Consider the following 18,225-nt stretch of genomic DNA (forward strand, 5'->3'; position numbering starts at 1 on the left):
ACACATCTACTAATCTAATAGTTTGGAAATATATAGTTATGTTATTAATGCACATGCAATTTTATATTCTGTTTTCATGACTTACCATTATTTTACTAAAAATTTTTCATGTCTTACATCTTATTTATGTATATGCATATATATGTGAGGGACAGATCAACAGATAGAGGTTTCCTAATCATATGAAAAGAAATAAATTATAATTAGATTTATTTCTAAAATGAAACAAAGCACATTTAGATACTTCATGATTTTAAAAGTAGACTTTTGTGGCAATTTTCTTACTAGATGATAGTTCTCTGAGGGCAGGGCCCACGTCTTCGTTGTTTTGCCCTCTAAACAAAAATGTAAATGCTGAAAATATGGTGGAGAGCATCATTACCAGATGCAGTCTTTAGTGGCACGGCCCAATTCTTGTTATAGGTTGGTGCAAAAGTATTTGCAGTTTTTGCCGTTACTTTTAATTTTACAGCAATTTTCCTGCAGATTATGGGAAAATGTCTTGAGGGTGGTTGACCTTTTCTAAATTCTTGTAAATGTAACATATAATTCCTTGCTATTCTTGGGACAGGATTCCTTGTCCCATCTATTTAAACTTTGTATCATTTACCTATTTATGCGTGTGTGTGTGTGTGTGTGTGTGTGTGTGTGTGTGTGTGTATTGCATCTAGAATCAATAAGCTGGGATCTGGAAGTGACTTTGAAGCTTATTTTCAGAGACTTGGAATTGCTTCAGGCAGAGCCCGTTACACTAAGAATAAGGTAAGCCACTTTATCATTTTGAATATATAACATTTCATCTACAGTCCTTTAGCAAAGAATGTCACTGAGTTGTTTGGCACCAGACACCTGGTGGATATGGCCTGGGAAGAGTTCCCAGGGATAGAGATAGACTGCATGTCCCTTTCCAGATGAACAAGGAAGTAATTTGAGTAATTTTGTGAAAATTTCATTGTTAGGGTTAATCAAAGAAATGATAATTCACAGAGTAATGCCAGACACTTAGCTGGGTATCAGAACCAAGCAGTTCACATCCTTTTCCTGATATGTCAGAAAACTCTCATTCTCTAGACTAGTCTTGCAGGCTCTGATGTACTTTTCATGAGGAAGAATGCAGTTGAACATATTTTGGTCAAGAGGAGCATTAGAGTAAGATTCATTATGGTGGGTAGCTCCTCTTCATATTCCCACTTCTGCCTGTCACCTGAGTCAAGGGCTCTTGGTTGGGAAATACAGCAAGTTTCTCTTTTAACTCGATCCCCTTTTTTGCTCTGCACTGACTGGTTTGCACCTCTGTCACACAGATATCCTGATGATATACAAGTACTTGGATATAACCAACATATATCATCTTTGCTCATCAATGCTATAAATTATTTCATAAACCAAATTGAAGATTACAGTAGCAGACACAGATTTGTCATAGATTTTAATCAATCTTCAAATCATAATTGCAATACACCTAAATTTTGCTTGCCCATTATATGTATATCACTTGCAAATCTGACTATTCAGAATACAATAAAGAACAAAGAAATAAAAGCAACTCCAGATTAACCCAAAATAGATAGATAAACTCAGAATACTAACATTCATTACACTTAATACATAAAAGATACGTTTTAACTCTTTTTCAAGGCCTGTTCACTTTTATACTCTGTCTTCTGTAATTGGATCAAAGTTATCTAGTTTCTAAGACCACTTTAGATTAGAAGCAGACAATTAGATAGAAGGAGAAGGACTGATATGGGGATTGCTTTTTCGTGATACTAAAAGCAGTAAGAACGATAGCCCTATAAAAAGATGGCAAATGGTAAAAACTAAAATTACAATAGGCAAACCGAAGAACTAAAAAGAATATTTATACAGGATACTACTATGTAATAATTCATATTCATAATGGTACCCTTAATTATGTAATAAAGTTTAAATGACATTTAGATATACACTGTTTGGGAAGGAAGGGAAGTTACTTTAATAAATCATCCTTAAGTTGTATACTTAGCTGGCCAGAACCTTTTTTTAACCAATCAATTGATAGATAACTTTGAACTATGCTGAGGTGCAATTTGAATATGTATTCCCTAATTTTAGTTATCAAAGATACAAGAAGAAGAATGTTCAAGGTGTAGCATTTTGAATGAAGTTTACATAAATTATAAAACAAATAATGAGAAAAAATTTAAAATCAGTGAATATTTGGCTATGGTGTTTTCATTATTAGCATTTTGCCTCATTGTGATAAAACTCAGGGTGTTATATGGTTGTATTTTTTCTTTTTCATTTTTCTTTTTTTTTTTGGATTTTTAGTAGAGAAAGGGTTTCTCAATGTTGCCCAGGCTGGTCTTGAACTCCTGAGCTCAGGTGATCCTCCTGCCTCGGCCTCCCAAAGTGCTAGGATTACAGGTGTGAGCCACCACACCTGGCTGGTTGTATTTTTTTCTATAGTTATTTTTATGCTTACATAAAAATATTATAACGTGAATATGTAATGTTTATTTATACTTGCCTCCCTCCACTTTTTTTTTCAGAGAACAGATAAGTACAGCAGCTACCCAGTGTACCACACAATTTATGAGACATTTGAATTGGTAGAGAAATTTTATGACCCCACATTTAAAAAACAACGTTGTGTGGCTCAATTACGAGGAGCACTGGTATATGAGCTTGTGGACTCTAAAATCATTCCTTTCAATATTCAAGACTATGCAGAAGCTTTGAAAAACTATGCAGCAAGTATCTATAATCTATCTAAGAAACATGACCAACAATTGAGAGACTATGGAGTATCATTTGGTAAGAAATAGTTGGGCAGATATTTTACAATCTTTAATTTGGAGCTTTAAAATATTATCTCCTATGATGATCAATGCATATTGTTTCATCCTAGAATACATATTTGTCTTACTTATTTTGACTTCTACACAAAAACTTTAAACAAACACTTATTAAAGAATCTGATTTAATCTGGCATGTATAGAATGAATCCATTATGGCTGAGTTATTACCACAAACATTGGGATGGTAAACATTTTTCCTATATTATGGCCTTTAAAAACATTTTTACTGGTCAGGCGCAGTGGTTCACGCCTGTAATCCCAGCACTTTGGGAGGCCAAGGCAGGCGGATCACGAGGTCAGGAGATTGAGACCATCCTGGCTAACATGGTGAAACCCCGTCTCTACCAAAAACACAAAAAATTAGCCGGGCGTGGTGGTGGGCGCCTGTAGTCCCAGCTACTCCGGAGGCGGAGGCAGGAGAATGGTGGGAACCCAGGAGGTGGAACTTGCAATGAGCCGAGATCATACCACTGCACTCCAGCCTGGGCGACAGAGGGAGACTCCGTCTCAAAAAAAAAAAAAAAAAAAAAAAAAAAAATTACTGTCATAGAAACAGTATTAGAAAAATGTAACATGATTTGTAAAAGATTGAGAAATAGAGAAAGCCACAAATTCTATTACATACATGTTTTTATTATCAACAATGTGATTATTACTGCATATATCTTTTAGTATTTGTCTATATGAAACTTTTTTTACATGGTTATAAGCATTCTTTTCTTTTATTAATGACTGTTTAGTGGTTGCTCTTCTGCACTGTGCATCTCCTATACAGCAAGGATGAATCATAATGTAGTGTATGTAGTAGCATTGAGGATTGAGTTTGGAAACGGTTTGCCTGGTTCAGATACTAGCTTTATCATTTCTTCATTGTGTGACCTTGGGAAAGTTACTTAACTTCTCTATGTGTTAGCTTTCATACAATGAAAATATAAAAAAGAATGTATCAACATATCATGTTTCAGAGATCATTGTGGAGATTCAGTTTGATAGTATATAGAAGCTGTGGTGGGTGACACTTACTGTTCATTAAATGTTACCTATTATTACTGTTTTATTACAACCATTGTCTTTTATTATTCTGGGGGCACATATTTTAGTATATACCCAAATTATCAAATATGCACTGAGTTTCTACTGTGTACTAAGTACTATGTTATTACCTAGGAGATATAAGTGTGTACAAGGCTCGGTCATAGTTCTAAGAAAGCTTAAAGTCTAACACGAGGAAGAAGGCAATATGTAGATAATAGGTTATTATGGGGATATGTAGAGAGTACTATAAGAATGCAGAGAATGGGTATGGAATAGTAAGGACTTCTGAATATTACTATATAAAGGATTAGTAATCTTTATATAATATGATTATAGAAAGGATTAGCAATTACAGCAAGTCTAGAAAAAAAATGGTCTAGAAAAAAAATGAAGCAAATAAAATGTGTTTATATCAATACAATTGGCGTAGCTCTGCAATGATGGGGGAAATAAGGGGAGATAAAACCAGAGAAATAAGCAGAGCCTACAGCAAAATGGACATTCGTAGTTCTGTGGCTATTCAGCAGCCAGTTGTCTTCCTAAATGCCCTGATTTCCTTTTGGTGAATGATGTCTTATCAGTTTTTATAAGTCAGGGTCCAATTAAGAGACAGAAACTACACAGTTACAGTGGAAGGGCTCGCTTTATACAAGGTTAATTCCTCTACCTACTTACTTTCTTAGAGGCCTGGTTTGATCTGTTAATGCCTTTCCCTGTCATATTTTCAAAAATCACCATTACTGTTGGTGACTATCCATTAGATTAATTCTTCTTATAGCTTTTCTATTTCAAAAACATTTCTTCTGCCAGATGTGCCCCACTTCCTTCACAATCAAAATTCTTCATTTAGTGCCAGGCAAAAACAGTTCCTGAGAAAATGTATTAGTGTAGGAATGAAGGTATGATTAATGAATGAATGGATAAATGAATACATAATCTACACTGTCTATGGTTTTTTTTTTACCTCTCACTAGCCAGTCCACTGTGCTGTCTTATGTCCTTTCTACTCTAGAAAAATTGCTCTTGTCAAAGTCCTCATTGACATGTGTCACTAATCCCAGGGACACGTTTCAGTTATCTGTCTTGACTTCTGTCCTGGATTTGAAATTTAAAATGCTGTCTTCAGCATTCTTTTCTCATAGTTTCTATTGCATCTATTATTATATTATTTGGTTTGAACATGGCTTAAAAACAACAATTAAAACTTAAGGAAAATCTAGGACCAAAAGACTAGGACTAAAATCTGGGACTAAAAAGGTTTTTAAAAATACTGAATATACTTATACCGAATGTACCACCTACTACCTAAAGCATTTAGAGTTCAGGATTTCCATTAGGTCAGACCTAATAGAAATTAGGTAATAGAAATAGAAATAGAAATCCTTTCCATTAGGTGTTACCTAATAGAAATCCTGAGCTGTAAGTGCTTTATCTATAAAATGAGTATCGTTATCTCCTGATTTGCTTGTACCACAGGATTGATGCAAGCAACAAATCAATAATGTATGTTTAAAGTCCTGTGTAGCAAATATGGAAAATAATAAATACATTGTTGTAATAAAAATATAATATACAGTCACCCCTCTATATCGGTGAGTTCTGCATCCACATATTCAACCAACTGCAAGCCAAAAAGAATCAGAAAAATAAATCCACTAAGTTTCAAAAAAGCAAAACTTAAATTTGAATTTGTTGTGCTCTGAGCACTACATTGAATCCACATGAATGAAGTGACATATAGTCATTTTATTAGGCATTATAAGTAATCTAGAGATGATTTAAAGTATAGGGGAGGATGTATGTAGGTAACAGGCAAATACTATGCCATTTTATATAAGGGAGTTGCTTCCATGGAATACGGTATCAGCAGGGGATCCTGGAACCCAGGCCCCACTGATAGTGAGGTATGACAGTACTGAGAACCGAATTACTTTTCGTAGAAGTATTGTGAATTAAAGAAGAGTTTGACAAGACCAAATCTGATCCTCTTTCTCAGTCTCTGGATATATGTTTGTCACAGGTTGCCTGTTGAACAAGATCTCAAATACACTACTTAAAAACAAAAATTGATATTTTTTTGCCCTGTAATAATTACAGAATCATACCTTAGCATAGCTGTATCCAGTGTCTAGCATATAGTTGTTGTCCCAATGAATGAATTAATGAATGAATGAATTCTGGGTTTGTAGTAAATTATGGGTTAAGGAGTTATTTGTGTCCTAGATTTTTGAAAGTTATTTTCTTTAAGAAAGAATTTTACCATTTTTTGTTTTCATACAATATTTCTTTGTTATATTCTACTAATTTTCATGGATCTGCAAGAAGACTCAGTACAAAAATGGCTTCAACATCTATGTGGTTATATCAATCTGGAACAGGGAGGGTGGGAAAGCGAACCTCTGAAATACGAGCTAATTTCTCTTCTGCTTTTCTATTTTTAAAAAAGACTCCTTATTTTCTGCCGTGAAAAACTTCTCAGAGGCTGCTTCAGATTTTCATAAACGACTTATACAAGTTGATCTTAACAAGTAAGTTTCAAATCCCTACTTAAAAAAAAAAGCTATCTGGTTACTAGAATGAACTGTTTTCATTCATATTAGTTTGTAATGTATTTTACAAGTCTTTTGTTCAGTACTCCTATGTACCTGTTTAGAAATTTTTTCATTGATGAGGTTTTTTTGCATTTTATTTAATTTATTGCCACTTTCAGATTGAAAATAGTTTCAAAGTATATTCAAAGTAAATACCATGTAACAAGCATAAATTTATCCACAAATGTGTCCATGTCACATTTGTTTTTTCAGATGTAATCAGAATAAACTTTGCCACTTCCCATATTGGAAGAAAGCTATAAGTAGTTTTAAGGGACCTCATTCTCCTTTGGATTGTAGGGGAGCCCAGGGAACTTATTCAGCTCCCCAAATGGATAGTCTGAGTGTGAAAAGGGATTCCCTATCCATTGCGTGCAGCTATCTCTTACCCTCCTGACAGACTTCTGAAACCTTCATTCACTCTTTGTTGTCCAGCCTTTATCTGCTCCTTTCTTCCGCAGTAGAACTGAATGACTTATCAGGAATAACTTGATAGCTCACTTTGTCTACCTTTCCAGGAGGCCTGGCTATCCTCCTAGAAAGAAGTATAGAATGTCTTTGAGTTCTTTTTGATTGGTGTGTGATCTAGAAATATGTAACAAACGATTTCCCATTAGGTCTCTCTGCTGACTGTAAATATTAGAAGGATGACCCTGCTATTGTTTGTGGCTCACCATGTAAAGTATTACTGTGTTAATATTCATTTTGTTAAAAATTGATCAATTTTAGAAATGTATTTTCCCAAGCCTTGTTTTTATTTAATATTATTTTGAAACACGATTCTGCGGTTTGGGTTATAATTATGTATATGTTCTTCTCAAAGTCCCATTGCAGTGAGAATGATGAATGACCAGTTGATGCTCCTGGAAAGAGCATTCATCGATCCTCTTGGTTTACCAGGAAAGCGGTTCTATAGGTAAGGAAACAACAGGTGCCAAATACATCACTGTGACCAAAACCAGCATACCTAAAGTTGGCTTTAAACCAATGCCATTAGATGGGTGAAAGACAAATATGTATACTCTAGGGAATTTGGGTAAGATTGTACATCTGATAATAGTATAATACATATTAGAAAAATAAATTTCATATTGTTTATTGCTTTGCTGTAAGTGAAAATGGTAAAGGCTAGTTGAAAAAGAACTCGAACAAAATCTTCAAACTGTAGAATCTTAAAGGGAATTTTAGAGCTCATCTAGTTCAACCTTCTCATAAATCCTTTTTATAGAATCTCAGATAGTTATCCAGTCTCGGAATCTTTTAGTGATGAGAAGCTTACTACTGCATGAGGAAGCCCATTTCACTTTATGAAAGGTCTAATTATTAGAAAGTTTTCTCCATAAAGATTTAACATCTATTTTCCTCTTTGAGTTTGTTCTATTAAAGTCAAATAAGTCTAGCTCTATTTCCATATAGTATTTTAGGTTTTGAGATGGTTCTCAACGATGGTTAGATTTCATTTTTCAGCTTTATGATGGTGCAAAGGCAATACACATTAAGTAGAAACCATACTTCAAGTACCCATAAACCACTCTGGTTTTCATATTCAGTGTAGTATTCAATAAATTACATGAGATATTCAACACTTCATTATAGAATAGGCTTTGCGTTAATTTTGCCCAACTGTAGGCTAATGTAAGTGTTTTGAGCACACTTAAGGTAGGCGAGGCCAAGCTATGATCTTTGGTAGGTTAGGTGTATTAAATGCATTTTTGACTTGTGATATTTTCAGTTTATGATGGTTTTATCAGAAAACAACTCGTTAAATGACGAAGCCTCGGTATTCTATTTTCCTTTCTGTATCTCTACATCATGTTCTCTTTCAGTATCTTGGTTGCCTCCCTTTGGATGATCACTATTTTCTCAAGGGCCTTCTTAAACAGTGGTTCTCTGGTGGAAATTATAAAGGTCCTAGCATTCAAGGCCAGAAAATCTATATCGTATTTTCTATATTCTAGTTCACTTGCAGATGGGTGATTTAGAGCAAGTAACTTCTAGGGTTTTCCCATCCGAATTAAGATGATGATAATTGCTACTTTGCAAAGCTATTTATCATCAAACAATATGCAAAAAAGGTCTATATGTTACCTTTCCTATAAATGTTAATGATTAATATTAACATTTAGATAATTACAAGCACAGGCTTTTGGAACCCAGCTCTGCCACATACTTCATGTGACCTGGAAAAATTATTTCTCTAAGCCTCAGATCCCTCAGCTACTAAGTGGAAATTATAATTGCTTTTACCCAATAGGTCTGTAGATTTAAGGCATGTAGAAGATTTAGCTCAAGACGGATGCACTCAATAAATGGCAGCTATTTTTATAAATAATAAATAAGAACACAAATGTTTGTTTCTTCATTGATACAAATGAAATAGCAATGATCAATTATTTATAAGAATCAAACAAAAGCCGAAAGCAATATCTACAGTGTTTGTTAGTCCTCTCAGGTGTTATTATTCTCTTTATATATTTTTTATTTATAAGAAAAAAGCTATATTTTGTCATTATTTGAAAAACTCAGGCTCTATAGAATCACATAGAATAAAAAGGACCAGTGCTTCTTCAGCATTCCCCCCTACTCCCTACACCCAGTTCTGTTATTCTCTTCAGAGAAACTCAATGTCAAGAGTTTGGTGTAAATTTTAATGCATTTATATACATGTTTATCTATGTAGTCAGCCCTCTGTATCTGTGAGTTCCACATCTGTGGATTCATCAACTGCAGATAGAATATATTTGAAAACGAAAAAAGAATGGTTGTGTCTGTACTGATTTACAGACCTTTTTTGGGTCATCTGTTTACCTAAATATAGTAAACAACTATTCTATTTGCATAGCATTTACATTGTATTAGGTGCTGTAAACAATCTAGAGCTGATTTAAAGTATCTGGGAGGACTTGTATAGGTTATATGCAAATAATAAGCCATTTTATGTAAGGGACTTGAGCATCCTTAAATTCTGGTATCCAAGGGGGATCCTGGAACCAATCCCCCATGGATAGTGAGGAGTTACTGTATATAGTTCCATATACATTTACATATACATATTACATTTACATACTATATATTGCAAATATTTGCATAAAAATGCACACAACACACACATATAAACACATTTATATTTACATAAACATCTGTTTACATATATTTACACAAATTTACATAATCATTTATATTTACACGTATAAATATGTCAACCTGTTTATGTCTACATAAATAATGTATGGGACCACACATTATTTTATAATTTTATTTTTTTCCGTAAGAATATATCTTAGGCTGGGCAAGGTGGCTCACACTTGTAATCCCAGCGCTTTGAGAGGCCGAGACAGGAGGACTGCTTGAAGCTGGGAGCTCAAGACCAGCCTGGGTAACACAGCGAGACCCTGTTTCTACAAAAAAGTTTTAAAAGTAGCTGGTGTGGTGGTGCATGCAATCCTAGCTGCTTGGGAGAGTAAGGCAGGGGGATTGCTTGAACACAGGAGCTCAATGTTACAGTGGAGCTAGGACCATGCCATTCACTCCAGCCTGGAGGATCTCTAAGACTTTTCAATTTTTTTTTAGAGAAAAGATTTGACTCTTGTGCAAATATGTATCTACCTCTTAGTTTCAGATTAGATTTTTCCACAATTATTTCCTATTATGAAAAATACTGGCATTGTATGGATGTCCTTGTATCCTATTTGAACATTTGTTAATATTAACATATGTTAATATGACCCAGCCATCCCATTACTGGGTATATACCCAAAGGATTATAAATCATGCTGCTATAAAGACACATGCACACGTATGTTTATTGCGGCACTATTCACAATAGCAAAGACTTGGAATCAACCCAAATGTCCATCAGTGACAGACTGGATTAAGAAAATGTGGCACATATACACCATGGAATACTATGCAGCCATAAAAAAAGATGAGTTTGTGTCCTTTGTAGGGACATGGATGCAGCTGGAAACCATCATTCTCAGCAAACTATTGCAAGAACAGAAAACCAAACACCGCATGTTCTCACTCATAGGTGGGAACTGAACAATGAGATCACTTGGACTCGGGATGGGGAACATCACACACCGGGGCCTATCATGGGGAGGGGTGAGGGGGGAGGGATTGCATTGGGAGTTATACTTGATGTAAATGACGAGTTGATGGGTGCTAACGAGTTAATGGTGCAGCACACCAACATGGCACAAGTATACATATGTAACAAACCTGCACGTTATGCACATGTACCCTAGAACTTAAAGTATAATAATAATAATAATAATAAGAAGAAGAAGAAGAAGAAGAAGAAAAGAATAGCAGCAGAGAGGAGAACTTCTTGGGAACTTAACGTGACCAGTATCTGCATAACCAGTCAATGTGTGGGATAAATATGAATCCAACATCAAAAAAGGACTCTCAGCTGTGCACAGAGGCTCATGCCCGTGGGCCCAGCACTTTGGGAGGCCAAGGTGGAAGGATCACTTGAAGTCAGGAATTCCAGACCAACCTGGCCAACATGGTAAAATCCCATTTCTACTAAAAATACAAAAATATTAGCTGGGCGTGGTGGCACACACCTGTAATCCCAGCTACTTGGGAGGCTATGGCAACAGAACCACTTGACTGAACCCAGGAGGCAGAGGTTGCAGTGAGCCAAGATCATGCCACTGCACTCCAGCCTGGGTGACAGAGCGAGACTCTGTCTTAACAACAACAAAGACTCTCAATCATCTAACACATATTTCTATTAGCATGTGCCTGGGAGGCATTCTATTAGCATACAGCTGGGAGGACAAAAGAGGGCCACTTCCATGATATTCCACACATTTGACATACTTATCTAAAATGATCCTGGCCACAGTTCTGACGACTGTAACAAAATCACTTGTTCCCTTCCACTCGGAGTCATCCATTTATCTATGCTCTTCCTCATTGCAGAAAAAAAATGTATTTATTTCATGAGAAGTGATGTTTTAAATTTTTAAAAATGTTAAATTCCTTCATATCCATCCCCTCCAAGGAGAGAAGACTTACTATCTGTAAAATTAAAGAATAGCTTAAACTTATAATAATCAAATGCCTGTAGTACCAGCATCAATCAGTGAATTAAGGCTATGCAATATACAAAAACTCACCCTGGCTTGCCATCACATATCAGCTGGGGACAGGAGTACTAGGGTTATTTGGTAAATGGTGCTGACAAAATTATTTAAAATATTTGGTAAATAGTATTATATTGTTCCTTCTTTATTCCACAAGGTCAGTTACCTTTATCATATTAATTGGCAGACAAAATAATCACTTTCTTCTATTTCTTGCCAATATTTTCATGGCAATTATGTATCCTTAATAATTGTTAATTCCTCCAAAAAAAAAAAAAAAAAAAACACTCTATAATCAGGACCTGGGATTTCAGGGTGAAAGGGTAAACACATTTTAAATTTTGATTAGGTTACTGCCAAACTGTCCTCCAAAGACTACCATATTTTTAAAGATGCATTTTGAACTATTAGCTCAATGTTAAGATTATATTCTAACGCTAATTCATATTATTATGTTTTAGTCTACTGCAGTAGTATGGAAATAAGTTCTTAATGATTGTAAGGATTACTTTATGGATTGATATGACATATTGCATATACACACTTTTCCCAATAACTGCTAAGATAAATGTAGCTGTAATAGCAATTTCAGATACCCAGAATTTTTCATTTGTCTTAAAGAATTTATTTCAAAATGACTTTTTCCTCATCAGGCAATGTAGATCAGGTTAAAAATGATCTTGTAAATCTTATAAACCTAAGAGTAAAAATTTTCAGTTTGTATAATGGATCAATGACATTTTTAAGCTCTGCTATTTCATGAACCTCAAGAATGGAGATATTACCAAATTTCTAGTGTAATAAAATTGTTCTACCATGTAGAATTGAGACTAAGAAAATTAGACGAATCTGATATATATGTGTATAGCCATTATATATATGTATGTACATTACATATGTATGTATTGCTAAAGGAAAACCTTAGCCAAATTATATTTAACAGACTTTAATTGAGCAAAGAATGATAGACTCAGAGAGACTCCAGTGCAGCCATGTGATGGATGCAGAGTTATAGACAGAAAAAGGAAAGTGACATACAGAAAATGGAAATGAGTGACAGAAACAGCTAGATTGGTTACAGTGCAGAATTTACCTTATTTGAACAGTTTGAACTGACCCCCTTTAACTGGCCAAAACTTGGTGACTGGCACAAGAGTAGACTCAGTCTGTTGACAACTCCATTTAGGTTATAGTTCACTATATACAGAGAAACCTTTAGACTGAACTTAAAATATTTAAGGAGGCAGCTTTAAGTTAAACAGTTGAGATTCAGTAATGAATAAATCAGAAAACACTGTACATATTTTAAAATAAAACGTTAATGTGAAATATATAAAACATTCATCTTAAAATTCAGAAGTATAACTAAATGTTTATTGAATAAAAAACATGTGTCTTAATCCATTCCTGCTGCTGTATCAAAATACCTGAGACTGGGTAATTTATAACAAACAGAAATTTATTCCTCACAGTTCTAGGGGCTGGGAAGTACAAGGTCAGTGTCAGCCAATTCAATGTTTGATGAGCACCTGTCCCATACATGGCATTTTTTTCAGGGTGTCCTCAGTTGGCAGAACAGATAGAAGGGCTAGTTAGCTTCCTTCATTCACTTTTATAAGGGCTCTAATCCCTTAATACTGTCACACTGGAAATTAAGTTTCAACATATAAATTTGGGGAATGAACACATTCAGACCATAGCAGCATGCTTGATAAATGTTGCAAACTTATTTGTTTTTGAGTTGTGGGTAATATATCATAACTATCACAACAAAGGCAAGTAATGAATCCTTCCTTATCTACTATTCAGCTCATTTTCTTTATTCTATTACTGCTCTTGTTTTTTCCCTAATGAAAGTTCCACATAAATTAATTGCTCTGTGTGGTAAGCCTAACAATGGCCTCCCAAAGATGTCTATTTTCTAAACCCCAGAACCTCTGAATATGTTAGGTTACACGACAAAAAGGAACTAAGGTGGCAGATGGAATTTAAAGTTACTAATCAGCTGAATTAAAATAGGGATAGTATTCTGAAATATACTGGTGGTCCCAATGATGCAATCACAAGGGTCCTTAAAAGTCTTCTGCAAGAGGCAGGCAGGAGAGAAAGTTAGGGTGATGCCATTGCGAAAGACTCATTCTGAAATGCAGTTGCGGATTTTGATGGTGGAGGAATGTGGGAGGCCTCTAGAAGCTAGAAAAGCAAGGAAAAGGATTCTCCTCTAGTGCCTCCAGGAAGGAATGTGACCCTGATCATACCTTGATTTTAGCTCAGGGAGATTCATGTCACACTAACTGTAAGATAATGTTTTTTTAAGCCACTAAGTTTGTGGTAATTTGCACAGCAGCAATATAAAATAAACATACTCTGTAATGGAATCTAAAAAGGAATAAATAAAGCTTACTTTCTTGCAAACATCAAGTGAAATACTGTAAAAGTCTTTAAAAACTGCAAAGCATTTGATTATGAAATTCTAAGAACATTTGTGGCCGGGCATGGTGGCTCATGCCTGTAATCCCAGCGCTTTGGGACGCTGAGGCGAGTGGATTACCTGAGGTCAGGAGTTCAAGACCAGCCTGGCCAACATAGTCTCTACTAAAAATACAAAATTTAGCCAAGTGTGCTGGCAGGCACCTGTAATTCCAGCTACTTGGGAGGCTGAGGCAGGAGAACTGCTTGAGCCCGGGAGTTGGAGGTTGCAGTGAGCCGAGATCGTGCCACTGCACTCCAGCCTGGCCGACAGAGCGAGACTCTGTCTCCAAAAAAAAAAGAAAAAAAAGAAAAAAAAAATTTACATTATCATAACCCATCAGTGAATACTATGTACTGAGGGAAAGGTTGAGGAAAAAAGAAAGACAGTGTTGACTGTATTCTCTAGTCTGCTACAGTAGTTCTTGATGCCTCTTTAAAATTCAGAAATGTTCATTGTGGAGGGTAATTAAATCATATACTTGAAACCTTGCGAACTAGACCAGAGTTTGAATTCTCAGGGGTCTAGAATAGCTATTTGAGTCCACCATTTCATAAAAGGTATTTGAGCTGCTTAAGCATTACCAATTGATCATTTCTTTTAGCTTGCTGCCTGCTTCTCATCTGAGAAAATTATGGAAAGGATTTAGCTTCAGAATAATAGCTAATATTTACTGAACACTTATTAAATGTCAAGCTATGCTTTTCATCCAACATTTGATTCTCACAACAATCCTTTTAGGACAGTACTTTTATCACCACCATTTTTAAGATAACAGGCACAAAGAGGTTAAATAACCAGTGCAAAGCCACAAGGCTGATAGCTGATAGTATTATGATTTTTAAAAAACAAGCAGTCTCACTCTACAACCCGCTCAGATACTACTCTATGCAGTCTATATTATTTCAATTATTTTACACATCTGGGACAAGTTTAGACAACTTAGGCAATTTGCCAAAGGTTACTGAGATATTAAATGTCAGATCAATGATTCAAAGGTTATTCGCTTCCATCATCTTTTTTTTTTTTTTTTTTTTTGCTATACTCTTGCTTTACAATTCTCCAGAAGAGGGTAAGTATACTAAGGAATATCTATGACTTGCATCTCTAATTTCTTGACTCATATACCCGTCAGGATACCAATGCTTATAAACAACTTGGCACATATACTGATTTTAATTAAAAATAAGATCCATCTGAGGCCATATTAAGATTTAAAAGCCAAGATAATAAATCCTGATGTACTCTGGTAAACCTGAATGAGTGTTATGGATTTATCATTAATACTGACTTATATGGAGGTCTATATTACTTCACACAGATTTACTCTAGAATAAGCTCTGGGGTTTGACTGTTGGACCTAATTCCTGATGTGAGTATTTAATAAAATATATCGCTTTCTGGAAAGCAAAATGCTACATACTTATTGCGGAAAGACGCTTGATCCCTTGAGCTACTTACGTTGAAAGAGAAAAGCAATTATACAACTTTCTTTCTAGATCAAAAGTTGAGTGTCTTACTTTTGTGGAATGGACTTCATTATCCTTGCCATTTGTGACATTTTGAAATACAGGCTTCTATAAATACTTGCTTTTTAATGTCTAAAAAGTATTGGGAACAACTGTCATTCTTGTTTATTTTTAAAAGGCAACACGAAAATAAACTATCTTTCTCAATCTCCTCTTGTTAAAAACATCCATAAACTTACATGTTATCACCATGTTTGTGGACGCTCACGGGCCGCTTAACGATTATTCTGCACAACCTACAAGAATCTACTTTCTTCCGTCTGTTTTGGGTTCGCAACATGGTATGTGATTTCTGAGATATGTCTTAGCGAATGCATATTGTTAGCTCCTTTCCTGGCTTAAAATTATGATTTGCATAAGTATCTCAAATCAATTATAGGAACATCTTATAGGAACAAAAGTGAATGTCACAAGGAAACATAATGTGGACTAAACAAAAAGCATCTAAAATGTACGTATACACTTTAGTTTAATTTGCCTTGTTTTCTTCCTTTTAGGCACATCATATTTGCTCCAAGTAGCCACAACAAATATGCTGGAGAATCATTTCCTGGAATCTATGATGCTATCTTTGATATTGAAAATAAAGCCGACTCTCGTTTGGCCTGGAAAGAAGTAAAGAAACATATTTCTATTGCAGCTTTTACAATTCAAGCAGCAGCAGGAACTCTGAAAGAAGTGTTATAGGAAGGTCTCAAGTGGCTAGCCATTAAAGGTGTTGCTGAAAGTCTAAGGATAAAAATTCACCCTTCTGATAACTTACGAAGCCAGGGTGTTCTAAAATCTTTTCGTGTCATGTTTTGATTATAGGCTTTGGTCTTTTCATCTGCAGAGCGTTTTTTTTTTTGCTCTTTAAACGTTAATTATATTAGCAAAGTGTTAATCTAATGAAATAAAAAACTCCTGTGTGGCAAAAAGTAAAAGAAAAGTCCCTAAATTATAGCAAGGAACGTGAATTCTCAGACATTGCAGATGTGGGAATGTAAAATGGTTAAACCACTTTTGAAAATAGTTTGGCAGTTTCCTATAAAGTTAAACATATACTTTTACTTTAGGACTCCAGAATTCCACTTCTAGGTATTTATTCAAGAGAAGGAAAAACCATGATCACAGCAATACTTGTATGCATGTTCACTGACAACCCAAATGTCCATCAACAGATGAATGGATAAACTGTGGTATATCCACACGACTACTTACTACTCAGCAATAAAAATGAACTTTCAATAAATGCAATATTATTGGCAGACATTGTTGAAAGAAAAAAGCCAGACAAAAGCTACATAGAATATGCTTCTATTGAGATGAAGTGGCAAACTAACCTGTAGTGTTAGAAATTACATTAGTGATTGCCTGGGCAAGTGGCAGGTTGGGGAGGATGGCTGCAGAGAAGTATGAGGAAACTTTCTCCAATAGATGAGAATTTTCTGTATCTTGATCTGAATGGTAAATTGTAAACTTAAAATGTATATATAATTTATTGTAGGAGAATTAAGCCTCGATAACTGTGATTACAAAAAACACAAAAAACAAGTCTGGCAAGGAAACCAGAATCATATACCTTCTCTTGTGAAATCACCATGAAGTGTGAATGGTCAGGAAAAAGCCAGTAATATTCAGAAATTTAATACTTTCAGCTCTACTGAATAAACATATAAGTCTGATGGGTGATGAAAATAGCTACTACAATCTTCACACTGTAACTCCTGTAAAGAATGTATGTCAGAATCTGCAAACCTTTATGCAGAGCCCAACGACTCAATTACATGTTAAACTATGATTAAAGCTTCAATAAACTTGGTTGTTCATCTACTTCACCAAAACGAGTTAAGAATTAAAAATTAGAAGAGCCTTCATAGGCAGGCACAATAACTAAAATAAGAAATGATAGCTCAAAGCTTAACTACAAGGAAAAACTGTTACCCTTGCTCCCAGGCCAACAATACAGTTTAACTTAAAACAGTGGGGGCATTTAGTTTAGGGGCATTTTCTATACATCTCAGTATTACTAGAGGTATTTCACTGATCCCCTACAATAAAATAAGTTGCAAGTATAGCAATGGTTCTCTCATCAAGGTAACTTTTAAATACGTTCCATTCCTTCTGCTTAAAGAGGCAATAAGGCGTGTTATTTATGAAGTATAAATAAATATACACAATTAAGACTTTTGTAAAAGTTTTTCTCAAATCTAGGGAGTTAACTTCACTACCATGCTACAGTACCAAAGTATACCACTTTAACTTTTGCCTTGAAGCATTGTGTGGTAGAAAAAATACTGCATTAAGACCCATGAATCATACTATCTACTACCCAACTGAGTAGATCACTACATATCTCTGGGCATCAGTTCTCTCCAATTCTATCATTTCTAAAGGAGACAAAGCACAAATGTTTGGAAATCTCTTGGGTGTTCTTCCTACTGGTCGTTTTCCTGAAGACAGATGCAAGCTGCCAAAACAGCATACGCGGTTTGAAATATGAGTTTGGGGTAAAATAGCAATCATTGCGATTTAATTTTTCCTTTAATTTTTAAGTTTTGTTTTTATAATTTTTAATCAATATCTGATTGCTAGCAACAGAACAAGTGATTGTGTGGCAAGCACTATAATCAATTCAGGACACTGAACATAGAATATGTGTTATCACATGTTAAATAGGGTATA

The 18,225-nt window shown here is 35.0% G+C and overlaps 1 protein-coding gene across 12 annotated transcripts in view; it reads left to right on the top strand.

Moving 5' to 3' along the window:
- Positions 1-17,378, top strand: part of NAALAD2 (N-acetylated alpha-linked acidic dipeptidase 2) — a 55,593-nt gene extending 38,215 nt beyond the window's left edge. For 4 of the 12 annotated variants that reach the window (XR_012422779.1, XR_012422782.1, XR_012422783.1 and 1 more), the window contains 5 exons: positions 672-762; positions 2,532-2,796; positions 6,322-6,403; positions 7,290-7,382; positions 16,059-17,378. Coding sequence is in view for 2 of the 12 variants with exons in the window: in XM_005579339.5 (XP_005579396.2) it covers positions 672-762; positions 2,532-2,796; positions 6,322-6,403; positions 7,290-7,382; positions 16,059-16,248 (721 nt within the window). In the remaining 10 variants the exon portion in view is untranslated. Of the gene's footprint in view, positions 1-671; positions 763-2,531; positions 2,797-6,321; positions 6,404-7,289; positions 7,383-9,738; positions 10,252-16,058 lie in introns of those variants that run through there. The other 8 variants (XR_012422776.1, XR_012422780.1, XR_012422775.1 and 5 more) reach the window with 7 other exon arrangements.
- The last annotated feature ends 847 nt before the right edge of the window (positions 17,379-18,225 follow it).

This window comes from Macaca fascicularis, chromosome 14 (genome assembly GCF_037993035.2).
Source record: "Macaca fascicularis isolate 582-1 chromosome 14, T2T-MFA8v1.1".
Lineage (NCBI taxonomy): Eukaryota > Metazoa > Chordata > Mammalia > Primates > Cercopithecidae > Macaca > Macaca fascicularis.